At 45.4% G+C, this 17,317-nt stretch overlaps 1 protein-coding gene across 2 annotated transcripts in view; it reads right to left on the reverse strand.

The window, feature by feature from the left end:
• Window positions 1-1,170: 1,170 nt before the first annotated feature.
• MORC2 (MORC family CW-type zinc finger 2) overlaps window positions 1,171-17,317 on the reverse strand; it is a 49,676-nt gene continuing 33,529 nt past the window's right edge. For both annotated transcript variants that reach the window (XM_058816452.1, XM_058816451.1), the window contains exons 13-26: window positions 15,687-15,827; window positions 15,103-15,257; window positions 14,847-14,975; window positions 13,479-13,584; window positions 8,270-8,402; window positions 7,695-7,769; window positions 7,208-7,582; window positions 6,631-6,771; window positions 6,483-6,537; window positions 5,568-5,709; window positions 5,052-5,243; window positions 4,864-4,957; window positions 3,340-3,528; window positions 1,171-2,480 (exon numbers count right to left, since the gene is read on the reverse strand). In XM_058816452.1, coding sequence (XP_058672435.1) covers window positions 2,412-2,480; window positions 3,340-3,528; window positions 4,864-4,957; window positions 5,052-5,243; window positions 5,568-5,709; window positions 6,483-6,537; window positions 6,631-6,771; window positions 7,208-7,582; window positions 7,695-7,769; window positions 8,270-8,402; window positions 13,479-13,584; window positions 14,847-14,975; window positions 15,103-15,257; window positions 15,687-15,827 — 1,996 coding nt within the window. In that variant the 3' untranslated portion in view covers window positions 1,171-2,411. The remainder of the gene's footprint in view (window positions 2,481-3,339; window positions 3,529-4,863; window positions 4,958-5,051; window positions 5,244-5,567; window positions 5,710-6,482; window positions 6,538-6,630; window positions 6,772-7,207; window positions 7,583-7,694; window positions 7,770-8,269; window positions 8,403-13,478; window positions 13,585-14,846; window positions 14,976-15,102; window positions 15,258-15,686; window positions 15,828-17,317) is intronic.

The following is a 17,317-nucleotide window of genomic DNA, read 5'->3' on the forward strand; positions in this document are numbered from 1 at the left end:
GGGAACATCTGAGGCATCAAGAGGCTTAAATGCAGGACAGAGGTGTCCTGACAGGGTTAGAGGCAGGGGACAGGTTTTTGATGGCAGCTGGAATGATCTTCAAGATATGATAGGGACATCCCTGTGTGATACCAGGGAAGAACACCCATAGGAGTGGTGTGTGGTGCAGAGCTGTGGGGCAGTCTCTACCCCTGATTTTAAGAGCTCAACAGGAAAATGCCCTGAACCACTTTATAAAGCTTTGGAGTATACCCCACTTGGAGCCAGGAGTTTGGATTCCCTCTGGAGGCATTCTGAGCCTATGGGTTTTAGAGGTGTTACTAAAACCTGATGTTACACACAGAGTTGCCTAACAAATTTATAGAAACAAAATCAAGAACAAGAAAAAAGCAGCTGCAGAGCATTGTCCAAAAGGGTTTGAGAATGAAAAATCTATTTTACTGGCACTTAAAAGTTCTTGGCTTTCTCTTCCTAGCAAAAAACCTTGGTAGAAGATCAAAACAATTAAATGCATTAAAAAACAAGAGTTAAAATTGGAAATGAGTGGTTCCACAGAAAAGAGGGGAAAAAGACCAAACTTCAAAACAATTGCACTTTCCTAACATGGGAGAAGTAGGAAATCAAACTGTGCCAGGAAGCTCAAGAACTATGTAAGAACAGTTAGCCCCATTCTGGTGCCCTCTGGGTGTCCAAAATTGAAGCCTGTGTGCAGCAGCAGCTCTGAACTGCAATATAACAAAATCTCCTTCTTTAGAATGTCTGCTGTCTCCTGGGAAGGACAAAGACTTCTTTCACCTTAATAAAAAATGCATCTTCTCTGGATTATTTTCATCAGAAACTGCAGTGTATCATCACAACAATAAATCTCCAGTATGTGTGAGGAAATGGAGACTGGTGGAGCCTGTTCCTTTGCTTAAGGAATGCTGCCCCTTTGTGCAGGAGGGTGTATGAGGAGAGGGGAATACTCCTTACCTTTATTTATTGTGGGATGTCAGGCCCAGATTCGGGATGGAAGCAGTCTCACCATGTGCTGTGATAAGCACCTGTAATTCAGGTAATAAGCAAAAGCCTTCCCCCTCTTCTGTGGTGTGTAGAAACTTGGGAGTTATTCAGGACTATAAACAATTAGTGCCAAAGATTTTTGGTGCAAGAGATTTTTAATTTGGAAGGGTTTGCTGCAAGACGTCCATTACACATCCAGGTGTCAATCCCCAGGGTCCATTCCACCTGACCTCCCTGATAGTGGGTACCTCTTGCTTTACACCATGTTTACAACCATCTGGCTTGCAGGGGACTACAGTTTCCGAACATGAGTCCACAGACACTTTGTCCTAGCAGGCCTGCGAAGCTGCTGGCCAGCTGACAAACTCTGATGAAGTCCCCTTGGCCACAAGTGGCTCACCAGGAGTTGGCTGCAGCTGAAGGATAAGGGAGAGTTGTTTTCTTTGCTGCAGGCACAGGGCCAGATGCCAATCAGCGGTGTAGGGCTCCAAAGGCTCCAAATAGCCTCTCTCTAATAATCAGAAATCTCTAATAATAAAATTACCTGGTAGAGCAAATTGAGCAAAGCGACACAAAACTGAGGGGGTGAAAATAGAACAGGGGTCACTTTATTGTCAGGTGGATGAGGAGTTGTTCTGATGCTGTACTTATGTCTCAAAGAAACAGCAGCAGAAGTGAGTGATAAAGTGACTGCAAGCAGAGAACCCAAACGCCAGCATTCTTCCTCTGACTGTGAGCAGTCCAGGAGGTGATCCTCTTCTACAAGGACTTCAGCCTCTTGGCTATTACCACGGTGGCAGTTTCACCCACTTGCAGCAACCTCCTGTTCAGGAAGCTAACTGCAGGTGCCAGTGCCAATTTCCGAGTTCCACCAATGTTCCATCCCCTCTACTCACACTCATACAAGGACATCTCCTTTCTATAGCTCCAATTCATGGCTTGGCTTTCTCTACCTCAAGTTCAGTATCTTCCACAAAAAAAGCCTGACCCCCTCTGCCACAACTCAAGGCTTATTTTTTAATTGCTGCCAGCTTCTTGCTGGAGAACCAGTAAGCTAAGCAGGGCGCTCCGAGCTCCCAGGTTTAGCATATGAATATACTTGAGTTGCAAAAGCAAAAGTTACATCACTAAAACCAGCCATTGTAACAGGCACAGTTCCCATTTCTTTTAAAAATAAATATTTATAAACAAAAGGAAGAGATTCAGAGAACTACAAAATTAAAAATTTTCCTGCCAACAGCACAAATGCTTCTCATGTACAGTCACAGGAACAAGTTGTACACCAACATGAGCGCTGTCTAAAAAACTCTCTCCTCATCAGCTGCCTCAGTCCACCTGCACAGAGATCCACATCTCCCTCTGCAGCAGCCAGCTCTTCTGCACTTCTCCACGACTTGTGCTGGAGCTGCTCAGTCACCTTTCATGATCAAGTCCTCAATATATGCATCCAGTTCATCATCTGTATTAATATCAATGTCCTGAAACCAAAGCAACAAGGAATACCAGTGAGAAGTTAATACTGAGGAACAGCACAAGAAAAGAGGAGCCAGAGCAGCTTAGCACCCTCTGTTACGTCTGACCTGCTCAACCTCTATGCCCCAACCTCCAGCACCCCTCCAGCTGCTGACAGCTTGCAGTGACAACACCCCTAGCTTTCCCTGTCAGCATCCGAAAGACAACACAGGAAACCCATCAGCACCAGATGCTCAAAAAACACACTCAAGTGGTGGATCTACTGTACTGATTGTGGTCGAGGAAGATTTGGTTGGGGCTCTTTTAGATTTAACACATTTTCCTAACAGGGTGAAACTGCTTTCAGATGCTTTCCGTAGCCTTTACAGGTTGATCCTGATTTTATTAAAGTAGTTTTCTTAGTTTAGAGTTAGTTTATTTATTTAAATGTTTCAATTATATATTTTCTATTTTAATTTAATAGTATAACTAATATATCAATTTCACCACAACACTTTTTCATGTTGTTTGTTTAAAGGTTTGCATTTCTATTCGTGGAGTTCAGAATCTGCCTAGGAATGTGGCAAAAATTCCCTGATGAGCACTGCCTACACCTGGGGAAATTCTCAAGCAGCCTCATGGCAGAGAACAAACAGAATCTGTGCATAACATACACACCATGAGAAATCATTCTCATGTGAGAATTAACACACATCAGACTCTCAGAGCCTGGATCCCAAGTGTGGGCAGTGACAGCCAAGCTGCTCCGAGCTGAGGAAGTTGGAGCCCAGTGAGACACTGGAGTGAAACACTGTAATGCTTGGAGGGGATGAGCCAGGTGGCTACTCTGAGACAGCTCAGGGTTTGCTGCTACTCCTCACCCACCTCCTGCACTTTTTGCAGAAGGGCCATGATATTAGTCCTCAACTTCTGCAGTTTCTCCTCTGTTTCCCTCAGCTTCCTTTCTAAGTTCCGGAGGTTTTCCTCAGATGCTTTGGCCCGGGCATCGGCACGTGTCTGATATGAATTGCACAGGTTCTGCAGACCCACCTCATACTGCTTAAAATATTCTTTCTGTAGTAGACAAAACACAAGATGTCACATTAAGAGAAAGCATCAAGCATCAACAAAAACATGAGCATTCACAGGCTGTAGAAGACCCAAACTCCTGGCCCCCATGATCAAATCCTCCCTGCAGCGTGCCTCTGCATACTCTGCCCACCCTTGTATTTACATCTGATTTGCCTACACCAGCCAGCACAGAATTCACACAGCTTTTCACATTCTTCCAGTACCAGAACTGCCCCCAAAGCTGCTTGAATTTAGATTAAGGGTGCAGTGTACTTTAAAAAGCATGAACCCGCAGGTATGGTTGCAGGCCTGACATGCCCTGTAAATTCTAAGTATCCTTGGTACAGATCACCCAGACATCATAGCCTCCCACTGCAAGGTAGGGACAGCTACACTAACCAAAAGCCTCAGACACAACCAAGGTGTCCTATAGAAGAAGCAGGAATAGTAACTCCAGCAAATGCCAGCAGATGCCTGAGTTAACAGAAGAGGAGGAGATGAGACTGCCAATACACACACTTCGAGTCTGGAAGTGCAAAACAGAACAGGCTTTGGTCATGTGCTCATCTGCAGGTGGCTTTTTACAAGTGCCTCCTTGGAAAGGTCTGTCTTGGTGGTATGCTGGAGAAGGAAAAAGTAAGAGAGGCCAGTTCCCTTGCCCTGCATTGCAGCCAGCACTGGTACCAGGTAACATTCCTCCCAGTACCAGGCTGCTGGTGGAAGCTCAGTCCTACCTGTCCTCAAATAAAGAGAAGTCAAAAGTCTTATGGTGTGCAGCTGACTTGCTGGCAGTCAACCTGTTTTCCCAGGGAAGTGGGAAGGGGTTTACTTCAATGTTCTCTCACACTAAAGTAAATGGCCTATAAAGGGATTGAACCCCCACTAACGCTGTGGGCTCAAACCCTGTATGCGCCATTTACCTTAGAGTTGGACTCAATGAGCTTTGTGTCTTCCTTCCAATTCAGAATATTCTGTGAATCTGGGGATAATTATTTGTTATTAATTTATAATTTTTAAGATTGTCGCCAGATAAGTTATAAGGCTTATAACTTATAAGTTATAAGTTTAATAGCAATGGTTAAGAATTTAAGATAGTAGCAGCCAACAGCATTCCCACACACATGTATGGTAATTAAAAACATCCTCAGACAACTCTTACAAGACTCAAGGCATCTCTCAGAGGTCTCATTCTTTTCCTCAGCTACGTTAGTCTGCCAAGGATCCAAATTATTTTTTCAAGAGTGCGCTCCCGCATTAGCAAGACGCACATTTGCCATAAGAAAGGAATATGTGCGGGGAAAACACATAAACTTACTTTTCTAGAAGTACTGAACTCACCAAGGGAAATGCCAACAACCCTTCTGAGCTCATGGAACTCAGCTCATTCTTGGAGATTGGAAAACTTGGAGGCAAGAAGTATCGCAAACAATTCCTGTGCAGGAAAACAAAATGCAAAGCCAGAGCTGGCAGTTTAACAGACTGAAGCAATCAGACTGCAGAGCTCACAAGATCTGCAGTGAACCCACCTAAGGATCTGGACTAGTAAGTCAACTGTTTCTTGGCTGCTGCTAGGACCAGTGGTGTCAGGCTCGATTCTGATGCAATCCGAGGTAGAAGGTTCAGCCATGACCGCATCCTCTTGCTGCTGTGTGTCTGGAGCCTGGTACTCAGGAGAGGGAGGCTTCATAAGCCTTACATCCTCACTGCCCTTCTCCACCCTGAGGAAAAGTATTAAGGGAATGTCAGGAATCTTTTTTTACATTGGACATACCTGAAACACGGTTAACAGTTTCATCAAAATCTGTACCCAAGTGTCACACAGACTTCTAGACACACAACAGCTGCCTCCAGGGCAGGCATCAGAGTGACAGACTGATGGAGTCTGTAATGCCCATTCCTTATGTAGCCCTGGACAGTCTTGACCTCACATGTTTCCTGACATGACAACAGCATATTTGTCTTCAGGATCTATGGCAATAAAACAGGCCCTTCCTCCCAAAAAAACCCCAAGCCTCCACAATTCAGTAGCTCTAGATAGTTACCAGCGATCCCTTGGTGTGGTGTCTGTAGGGACATAATCAAACTTCACCTTCCACCGGATTGCATGCCTGACCCTTTCCACAGCTGTGACACGGCCTGTGAACCATTCCTTGTTCACACGCACTTCCACGTGCAGCCCTTTATCTGTGAGGGGGAAGCAAAGGTGTTTGTAAACATTCAGGTGCTGGAAAGCACATTCTACAGGGGCTCTAGAGATTCAGGCACCTCAGCAGGGAGAACACCTGAACCTGTGACAATGCCCTCAAGCAGTACGGACACCATCAAAACACAATGGGCACACAGGTCAGCTCCTGCTGAGAAACATGAAGATGCATGGAAATGAACTGGCAATTCCGGATGGAAGGTTTCTCCTGTACTCCAAGCTGTTTCACATTGGCTTTATAGTCTCATGATGGGCTCTAGGACAATTTGCCACATGTCCCTAGTGGGCCACTTTTCAGACAGCTCCCTGGAAGCATGCTGAAAAGATGCCCTGCTCTGGCAGATGGTGCAGTACCACCCCAGCTATCACCTTTCCTGGGGTCTCCCAGTCACTCTTCTCTCACAGCAGTGCAGATCTGGATAGAGTCTTGAGCATTTTCCAGCTAGCATGGCTGCATGATCCACTCAGGATAGGTGAACATGCCATCAGCTACACCCTGCAGCCCAGCCCCACCCCTGACAACATCACATAAGACAACATCACATAAGCATCAATCACAGACCTTTCCATGCCACAATTGCCACTGGTCTAATCAAAGGGTTCTCAGCCAAAATTTTTCATGCAAGTTAGAGTAATCTTGGGGTTTGGAGTTCAAATCTACACTATTTTTTTATTTTAAAATCTCATTGATGAAAGCACATGTTTAACTTGTACAACAGTTCTTTTTTATGTCAGATACTGGCTTATTTCTCACCTTTCTGTGCTTTCTTCAGTTCCAACAACTCTTCCTCTCCAGCACTGTCTGTGAGCTGGGAGCAGAGAGAGCTCAAATTAGCCACCTCTCATCAAGATTATAAACACCTGACAAATACCTTCTGCTGGGGAAACCAGCACACTCTTACCTCCACCACCACCTCATTGGAATCCTTCTCTTCTTTCACTGCCAAAAATTTTCCTCGTTTTGTCCTCTCCTTTTTGGGCTCACCCTCCTCCTCAGACCCATCCTCTGGGATGTTCGAGGCCCTCTTTCGAGTGCTGGAAGCCTGAAGGAAGCAAACAAGCTCTAGCTATTAATTCCAGCCTGCTTCCAACCAAAACCTTCTTGCAGCCAAGTTAAAAACAAAACAAAACAAAAAAAAAAAAAAAAAAAAAAAACCAAAAAAAAAAAACCCAACACTCAGTATTTTATTTGGTAGTTAATGAGCTTTTCTGGAAGGTTTTAGAGGTGGTATATCATCATGCAAACACTCATCCCACCACCCCATGCATTTTTTTTTTCCCTGGGGAAACAATCTGGTCTAACAGGAAAGAGATGAGACCAGTCTTCTCAAGGAGTGTAAATGACACCCTAACCCAAGAGTAAAGTAGAAGTTCTCTTGTCCTGTGCAGTGCCCACAGTGCACATACCACAATACAGAACAGACAGGCTTACAGGACAGTGGGTGAGGAGCTGAGGGGTTTCATCCCATTGATTCTTACCTGTAAACATTTGCCAGAGGCAGATTTCCTTACTGCTGGCACCTTGGCTGCTTTTGGATTGGGTGTCTCACGTGAGCTTTTGGGACTCTGTTGGCCAGAGAGCGACTTCAGGCTTGTACCTGGCTTGGCAAGAGTTTTTAAAGTGCTGTTAGACTTCCCAGCTGTCACAGTGTGATGGTGTGTCCTTGAAGTGCTGGCCTCCTCCTTGAAGAGCATGCTTGCTAGCCTGGGGGAGCTGGTATTTGGATGATCTGAAGAACTTTTTTTCAGCTGAGTGCAGGACTTGTGAGGAGGTGAAGATCCTGGTGGCCTGCTGGGAGCATTCTTGATTACATCAGGCAAAGGAGGAGATCGTGGGCGCTGAGATCGGGTGTGCTGAAACAAAGGAGGGTAGAGAGAGAGGAAGGGTAGAAGAGTGGGGAACTGCTGTTCAGAACAGCTAAGGAAGCACAAAAGAGTAAAAAGCCTACAGTAGGATTCCATTTACCTCCCTTGAAGGCCGTGTAGTCACTTCCAGAGGTAGTTTCTTTAAGTCAGCCTGAGATAGAATTGGAGTGGTTTTCTACAAAAAACAATAACAAAAAAAGAAAAATTTGAAAAAAAGAAAAAAACCTCCAAACACAAAACCAAACAAACAAACAAAAACACAAAACCAAACAAAACCAAACAAAAAAACAACAAACAAAAAACCAAACAAACAAAAAAAAACAAAACCAAAAACACAAAAAAAAAAAAAACAAAACAAAAAAAAAAACAGATCAGAAAGTTCATGTTTACAGGCTGCCAGGGGCTGCCGGAACCCATTCCAGCAGTTCTCCAGGCTAAACCAAACAATTATATGGTGTGTTTTGTGTTCTTCAAGAGATATTCCTTCAGCTGTCATTTCCATTTTCCCAACAGAAAATTAAAAGCAAGATGAGATGATCAATTTCTGTTGTTATAACAGCCCCAGCCCTATGAAGGAGCAAAGATGGTTTCAGACTCAGCAGCAGCCCTTTGCACAGGGAAAGGGCTGCTGCTGAGTCACACCTGCTCTACTTAGCTGGAGACCTCCAGACTCACCTGCAGAGCTTCCAGCTTTTTCTGCTGCTGGCGGATTTTCTCTGTCAGTTGTTTCTGCTTTTCCTCATTTGATTTCAAGTCTTTTTTTAGAGATCCCAGTGGTACCTTCTGTTTCTGCTCTGCAGCCTCACATCTAGAATGGAGGGAATGCAAGACACCCTCAGTAAGGACAGCAGAACCTGTACCATCTCATGCAGGATTATCCCAGCATACCATTCTAAAAGCAGCAGGAAAGCCACCTGCCTTTCTGCAGCAGCCACAATCTCAAAAGCAGTGGTTTTCATCTTGGAAAAGAAATATGAATTAAGAATGAAAAGCATAATTGCTAATAAAAAGGCATTTATGCTGGAAATCACCAATTCAGAGCCCAGGAACTGTGACAGTTGTGACAGCTTCTGTACTGCATTTGTACTCCAGACTTTTTCAGCAATTTTCCTTCCTATCACCTTATTTCTTCACATCAGTTCTTCTTTCTACATACTTTTTTCCCTTCATAAAGGAAAGCACAGTACCAGAAACCCATGACTAAGACATTACCACAAGCCTTCCAGTCCCAAATGCCTTCTGCCTTGCCATTCAAGTGTGCTGCCAGGCAGTGTGCTTTGCAATATCCTGTAGCTAATTGCTTTGTCCTTTGCTTTCCTGTAGCTGTTCAGCCCATGGCCAATAACAGTGGTGAGTATCCTACTCTCCCAGGTCCTCTCAGGTGCAGAATCCTGGAAGAGTCCTTGAGAGAGAAGGAAAAGAGAAGCAGGAAGTACTCTCTCAAACGCACTGGCATCACCTTTGAAGTGCCTGGATGAGCAGCTGGCCCTCAGGAGCACTGCCAGAGGAGGAAGAGGGGACTGAGCCCAGGCTCATCACCTATCACCAAACAATCACAGAACGACAGACGAGGACCAGCACTGCTGGGGTAAAATCATGGAAGAATAATTTGAGCCAGGAAAGCAGCAGACAGCCCTTTTACAACACAAGAGATGCAGCAGATTTCATTGGACACTGGAACCAAGCTGGTAACCTGAAGATGTAAGAGAACCCTACTCTCACTGTAGAACACTCAAAACTCCAAGAAGCTGAGGAGAGATGATTCTATCAAGATCTCTAGCTATCAGATACACTCTGATCAGCTTTGTGAGTGAGAAGGAGCAAAAGCAGCAGTTCCTCCATCAGCCTCTTCCCTGCTGAAACACTTTCCATAGAGCGGTTACTTCCTTGGCTAAGAAAGTGTGTGTCGTCACTGCAAAATGACTGCCTGTGAATGAAACCTGCAGTTCCCAAAGATAAAGTTGAACAAGTGGCACCATAAACAGGTTTCCCAGCACAGAAATGCATCTTCCAGCTCATGGCAAGGCTGGAAGCATTGCCAAGCTATGTCTTACAGCACAGTAAAGAACAAAAGCACCTTGAGTTCTGTGACAAGAAAAATTCAGACTACTTATGGCATCCAAACCCAGAGACTGCATCACTGGAGGCAGCAAACCAGAACAAATGTATTATCTTGGTAGTCAGAATGGACTGAAACCAAGACTCCTGATAATGCTCAAGGAGCTTTGAGACACACAATCATCTTCAGCTGGTGCTTCAGCCACCCATCCAAATGACATTTGGGATCCAACTGGATATCAGATAGGAGAATAGAGGCAAGCAAGCCTCACATTATTTCACAGTGTGAAACAGGGACACTGCCTTCTCTGTAACGAAATTGAGTGATAGTGGCACCTGGTGCTGACCTCAACAGAGACAGTGGCACTGGAGGGAGTGACTGCTTCTCATAACACAGACTGAGAAGGGCATTCAGCTCCCATGATCTGGAACATCTTGCCACAAGCAGCCACTGAAGTGCAGGTGGACAAACCAGAAGGGCAGGGAACAGGTCAGTGCCAATAGTAGACACTGTGCTGAGGCAGCCAAAACTACCATACGACCTCTGATGCCAGGACAGTCCCAACACCTGACATTGCTCTGACATTGCATCATTTCCGATTTGGCTGGATGAGACCCTGCACTGAGCCTCACAGTACATCCTCAAGCTTGAGGATGCCACCCATGTGCTTCTCAAATCCTGCCATCCTTCAGACACTACAAATACCTGTAATGGTCAGGACACAGATATGAAGGTGTCCAAACTCTGCACAATGACTCAACAGTGCAGCACTTGGAATGTGCTCCAACCAAAAGCCAGGAGTGCTGGAGAAACTTCTACTTCATGTAAAGGACACAACTGCACTTGCTGCTGGAAAGCACATGTAAGCCTACTTAATCAAGAAATGTCCTGGAGTTATTTATTCTCTCAAAGTAAGACTCCTGAGACTCCTTTTGAAGCTAAAATGACCAGAAGTTTGGCTCACCAGTGCCAAGTGCCCCACCTGCCCTTTCCCAGCTTCCTGCACGGGGAATATAGGATGGCACAGCATGCACTGCAGAGGTACTCGGACTCACCCCAAACAATACCTCAAAGTGAAAAGTAGCCCCACCCACACACCCCCAATTTTCAAGGTATTGCAAATAAAAGATCTGAATTCTTTCATCACTAAATCAAGTTCCTGGTAGGTGATACAATAAAGACTCCCACTTCTGCAGACAGAAGTGCAGAAATATAATGGCAGGTGAGGGGACCTGAATAACACCCTTCCATAGCTACCCTCAGGCCATCCCAGAAGCTACCAGCCCATCTAGGGTCCATTTCCACAAGCCCAGAGGCCCAAAGACAGCTCAGGAGACGTGAACTGGGCTTTTTGGGAATTGCGGAATGCAAATCTGTTCAGAGGAACAGAAACCCCTTTTGGGGTCCTGCCAGGACTGTCCTACGGCTGCCTCAGCTCTGGTGTCTGGTCAAGGGGGCAGCCCTCTGAAACATCTTTTGGACCAACACCAGGAACCAAAAGCAAGTAAAGGAAAGGACTGAGATTATTTGGGAAGAACAAATATGGGAAAAATACACTATAACAAGGGCCAGTTGTACATAAACCTTTGGCTGGTCAGTACACCTCTGTGTACTAACCTCCATGTCTCCCCCTTTCCTAGGCAAGGGCCTCTGTACTGGGGTGCAAGTGTCAGTAGCTGGAGAGGGACCACTGGTCCCAGTGACTCATGGGCCTGAGTGCCACCAGCTGCTGTGACTACAGGCAAGTGAATGAATATGAGCCACAGGAACGTCAGGCCAGAGGAGCCAACCAGGAGGCTACCTGGGAGCAAGGGAGGGGATGTCTAAGGGTGATGCTCAGGAGCTGATCACTGGAGACATGGGTGAGTCTCACAGCTGATGGAGATGGGTATAGGGGTGTAGGCAGAACAGTGGGTGTCTCTAGGCAGAAAGCATGTGGGGAAGAGCAAGGACCCTGATCCAATCAAGACAGAGAAATCCCCAGTGTGAGACACTGGGAGGTCTGGAGGGTGTGTGCGCTATGTGTAAACACAGAAGGAGGTCAGTACACCTCCCCCCGGGACTGCAGGCCTCAGGGCCCATCTATCCCAGTGGAAGTAACCAGAGGCTCGGGATCTGAAGGCCAGGTATGGACATGAGTATTTCCACTAGTGATCCTTCACCCTGATGAGCCAAGAGGGAAAAGGATGAAGCTGCTGGTGTGGTCTGTGGGAGCACTGCACATGCCCACTTGTGCTATCTGTGGGACTGGATGTATGTACATACACAGTCTGTCTGTGTTTGTGTGTGTCTACAAGCAACATCTTCTGAACTTCACTACTCCTTCCAGCCGAAGGGCTGGGGACGTGCCAGCCCCTTAGGTTCCAGGCTCAGCCCTGCCCCAGCATTTTGTCCAGGAACATCCTCAGCACTGCCACACTCCTCGGAGCTCTACAGCAGGAGCTCTACATACATATGGAGCAAACAGAGAAGTCAGCACAGGTATTCTCCACTAGGAGGTACCAAAAGGAAGAAGTCAGAAAGTCAATACTTTGAAATAGCATCAATATTCTGTAAAATTTTCAGCCATGGATATTAAATTCTTTATTCCAATCAAAAGTTACCACCTGGATTCATCCCCTTTGACTTTAAGCCCTGAGCCAAGGGACCTGACTTACAGAGAAGCAGCTTCCCTTCCTTACACAATACAGACAAGAACTGGCTTCCAGCAGTGCTGCTTTCCACAGAGAAGCAACCTAAAGCAATCATTTTCCTCACTCAAATAAATGACTACATTCTACCTACATTTTGTGACTGTAACACACATCACTGGAAAATGAACCACTGTGCTGCTTCCTCAAGCATGCAAAATGTCCCTCCTGGGTTCATCCCAACCATGTGGAATTGCCGCAGTTTGGTGTCTGATGGGTGGGAGCAGTAGGAGCAAAAAAGGCAATTGCAAAGCCCCCCCTGAACTCACCTAACTCCCAGCCTGCACCATGACAGTTCTCCAATTGCCATCTATCCTGCCCATGGCAAACCTAATATAATCTAAACCTGTAATAGCATTTCTGGTGCCAGGGCAGAAAAACAACCAATGATTCAAATGCCACCATATCACTTGGTTGACAGGCTAGAGGCAGCTCTGGCTCCACCCGGCTCAGGCAGGGCCACCCAGGACTAGGAGCTCAGGACCCCATCTTGGAATATCTCCAAGGATAGAGACTGCACAATCTCCCTGAGAAACCTGGGCCAGGATTTGGTCACCCTCACAGGGAAAAAAGTGTTTCTGATGTGCAGAGGGACCTTCCAGCACTCCAGTTTGTGCTCCTGGTGTCTGGTCCTGGCACTAGGCACCTCTGGGAAGAGACAGGCTCTGTGCTTTTTGCAGCCTGCCTTTGTCTGTTTCTATATGTCAATGAGAACGCCCTGAGCCTGATCATCTCTGGGATGGACAGCACACACCAGTGCTGGGGCTATCCTCCCCAAGGACGGGACTTTGCATTTTCCTAGCTGAATGTCAGGATAGGCTTCTGCTGGCCAATTTCTGCAACCTGCAAGTCCCTCTGGAGGGATCTATGACGGCCTGGTTTGTCAGCTGCCCCTCCCAGTTTGGTATCACCTGTCACTTGCTGAGGATGTCCTCTGCAATTTGCACATTGCAAATGCCCACCCAGCATTCAGCTCCCTATACGATTGCCATTGCTGCCTTTTCACAGACTGTGAGCACAACTTAAAGGTACAGAACCCCTCCAACTGTTTTCAAAGAACAGATGATCAGAAAAAAGCTCCACATGTGCAGATAAAGCACCTTGCAGAAAAGTCTTAATATTAACTGATTCTTACCTGTCTTGTTCAGGATCAGGGTTCATGGAGCACACCCAGGTGTCAGGGTAGTTCCTCTCCACTGAGCTCAGCTGGAACGGGAGAGTCCGCCACTTCAGACAGACATCTGTCAGACAGACACTTTGCAAGTCAGAATACACAGCCTGAGACACATGATTTTTTCCCATAGCCCATTTAATGCCCAAGTACCACACCAAAGTGTATCCAACAACAGTAAGACTAGTGGCCAAAAAAGTGAGACAGCCACAGAATATATTGAGTCAATTATTTATTTGTGCTCACAAAACACTTGAATGAAACCCTCAAAGACAACTCTACCGAACAAGAATGCAATGAAGCCTAGCACCAACCAACACCAGAGGACCTCACACTCCGGCTGCAACTATGACATACACAAACTGAATTGAACAGCCAGTTCAGACATCACAGCTCAGCCCAGCAGACAGGCTGTCTCTCAATTATACCAAAGTAACACAAATCATAGACATATCCACTTAAAAAAAAATCTACTAAATTTTTGATGAACCAGGAACACAAATTTGTTTTCCAGAGTACTGCTAGCCTACCAGGAAACCAACAGCTTCACAAAATCAAGTTCTGCCAAGAAAATCCAAATGTCCTCAAATCAGGCTCTGGAAGGATATCAACAAGGGAAGACAAGAAGGAGAAAAAAATCCCTCCCCCTTCAAAAGAACCTTGAAAAGACTGAGACAACCATCAAGGCAGAAGAGCCTAACAAATAATTCCACAAGAATGGCCTCACATTCCTTCCTACAACCACATCCTTAAGTCCCGGGGTGAAAATAAGGGAGCTTGGTGTCCCTCTACCAGGTGACAAAGTGATGGTGTGGAGCTTCCTATTACTCTAACAAGGGCTTAGCCAGAGCTGTTTTGAGGTGCACAGAAGAGAACTTGCATTAAATTCCAAGGAAACTGTAAAAGGTTCCCTCTGTGCTGGCACAGTGCAGGCCAGTGCATCAGGGTACAAATTACTTGGCCACTTCCCATTGCCTGTGCAGATGTTTCACATCTTATTCTGGTGCTGGGATGGGTGCCTTTGGTGAGCTCCAGTTCATATGACATTTCTAAGGCTGTTCTCAACACTGCTACTGGCCATACCTGCCCTGCTCTGTCAGAAGATTCAGTTGAGAAGATCAGTTAGCGAACTAGCAAACTGTGCAGGAAAGGAGCTTTATGCCTGGCTGTCACAGAATACCACTGAGTGCAAACAAAGGCAAACTGCAGAGGAGACAGGCCCTAGGGAGGGATGATAGTCCATCCCAAATCTCCTATGCATTTAACTGTCCCATCTGCAGCCAGGAGTGCTCCCCCGCCTTCCCCAGAGAGAAGCAGCTGGATCAGACGCACCGCACTGAATTGTGGTGGGGATCTCCATGGCTCTCCTGCGCTTGTAACGCAGTTCACTAGACGGAGGCTGGTTCCAGTTTGCTGATAAATAACCAAATTCATCCCAGAACTTGATGATACCTCTCTGGGCTGGAAAACAAACCATATTCTGCTCAATATGGAGTCATTATCACAAAATCACCATCTGCACTTCTGGCTGACCTTCAGCCACCCAAATTTCTCCTTCCAGACTCTGGTAATTGTGAAGTTTCACTACCTATTGCAACATCCTTCCAATACTGAGCCAAATGCTCTCCCATGGCCTTCAGCAAGTGTCGATACTCCTTGGCATCAGCAAAGTCTTGCTTATTATGGGTTGGCTCCAGAACCAAATAGGGCACATCCACCACGCCTACCACTCCTCCACATGCCCTGGAAGAGGGACACAGAGTGACACAGAAGGACACAGATTAAACCAACAGGCTGGCAACATGAACTGTAATGCAAAATGTAAGATGGGCTCAAATATTTGTACTTGCTGTCAAGACCTATTTTGCCTGTCTCTGGAATGAGGCACTAGTACTACCAGCACTCATCAGCACCAAATGGCAAGCTCCTCATACTGCTGCAGGGATGGCTAAAATTTGTGTCAAGAACTCTCTATCAAGAAACCAGGAAAATATGAGGCAGTACTAAATATAATTTATTTGTCAGAATGCAAACTGAAGGCTGACAAAATGAGCAGGCCTCAGGCTCAGGAAGAATGATTAATGCAAAACATGGTTACTGCGCAGCCTAAGTCAGATATAGAAAAATGTGCCAAGCTTAAGCAAAGATTGCAGAAAAATCTGCAGGACTCACATGCCACCCTCCAGCTGTGGGCCCACCTTCTCATACATCTTGATCAGCCGACTGCAGTTATAAATGAACATGCCGTCCAGCTCGCGCTGCTCAATGTTCACCCCAAAGATAAAATTCAGCTCCTTGGGCTCCTTCAGTGCCCTGTAGGGGACAAAACAGAGCCCCTAGGGATGCTGGAAATAAAGCATTCTATCTGCTGGTGTTAGAGAGAGGGTATGGAAGGCCAGCACCCTTGAGCATTAAACTGCTACTTCTGAAAAATACAAAACATTTGCTGAAAGAGCATTACAACTCAATATGAACAAAATACAAAAACTTTGCAATACAAATACTAATTTAGGCTGGACAGAGAATTTTTCAATTGAATATGTTTTCTCCTTCAGAACAGATTCTGGTTTTTACTTCAGATGTTTTTATTCAGTGAATTAGTCTTATGAGAGCGCTGTTGCATCCAGACTGGTCCTTTCCCATGCTATTTTGGTTTGTATTTTCCAGCTATATATCCCTTTCTAGATAAAGCATGGAAATTCAGATTTCAATAGAAAACTACAGTCTTGATATTCTGATTCTAGGAAGTTCTCCTAATTCCAAATTTCACAAGGCTGCTCCTTAAGTTCAAAATCTGGAGGATACAACATACAGCCCAAGCAGAGCTCCTTTTTCTGCAATGTTAGGATATCAATTTGCATGATTTCTCCCTTATCTATGCAGCAGGTGACTCCAAGAAAAGTTGGCCTCGAGTATGTTTGTGAACCCACAGGATTTCTCAATCTGAATCTTTGGTTAGCAGGAATTCTATTTCCATTAAGGCCAAAAGCCTTGAGATTTTGATCTCTTTGTGCTATAAATCAAACAAAATCCCTGTGTCTCACAAACAAGTCCTGCTCTTCAACATACTAAATTAATCAGGTTCCACAGCTTCCCTGATACCCACGCTGAGAATTTTTCATAAGAAGGATACTCAGCCTCAGTATGGAAGTATCCTCAAATATGAGGCCCAAACCAGTAACTACTGCTAGGCATAGCCTATACCATGGTCCTGCCCACCCTTCTCAATTTTGACCTGCTTTATATTCCCCACCTACCCCCATCAAGTCCTTTGCAGTTATGTACCTTATCTTAATGAGGAATTTAACTTCTGCTTAAACGGTTAGCTGAAGATAGTGGAATTCCTTAAAATGTTCAGTTGACTGTCTACTAATACCAAATATTAGGAAGACCTGAACCACACACACATGAACCCTACACAATGATCACCTGCAGATATGAGATCTGAGTCTGTCTTAATGGTGAAACTTTTCAAAATAAATACCAAAAATAAAACTCATATTCAATTTTTGTTTAAGGCCATCATCCCTCACACAGATGCAATGGTACCCTGTGACACAGCATCATTTAAAACAGGTGACTGTAGTACATTCCTAGGAAAACACCTGAAATAGCAGTTTTCAGTAATTTCAAATCTAAACCGTTGCCAAGAGGGGATTTGAACACTGCCAACTGCTGGGCTGGAATGTGACCTGTTGGTCTCAGCTCACTGTCGTAGAAAACCATGATTCAAGAGCATGAGCAAGTGCAGCAAAACACCCATCTCAGGGATTAATTTTCTTTTTCTAACTTCTGGAAAAGAA

The sequence above is a fragment of the Ammospiza caudacuta genome, chromosome 18, assembly GCF_027887145.1.
Source record: "Ammospiza caudacuta isolate bAmmCau1 chromosome 18, bAmmCau1.pri, whole genome shotgun sequence".
NCBI classification, from domain to species: domain Eukaryota; kingdom Metazoa; phylum Chordata; class Aves; order Passeriformes; family Passerellidae; genus Ammospiza; species Ammospiza caudacuta.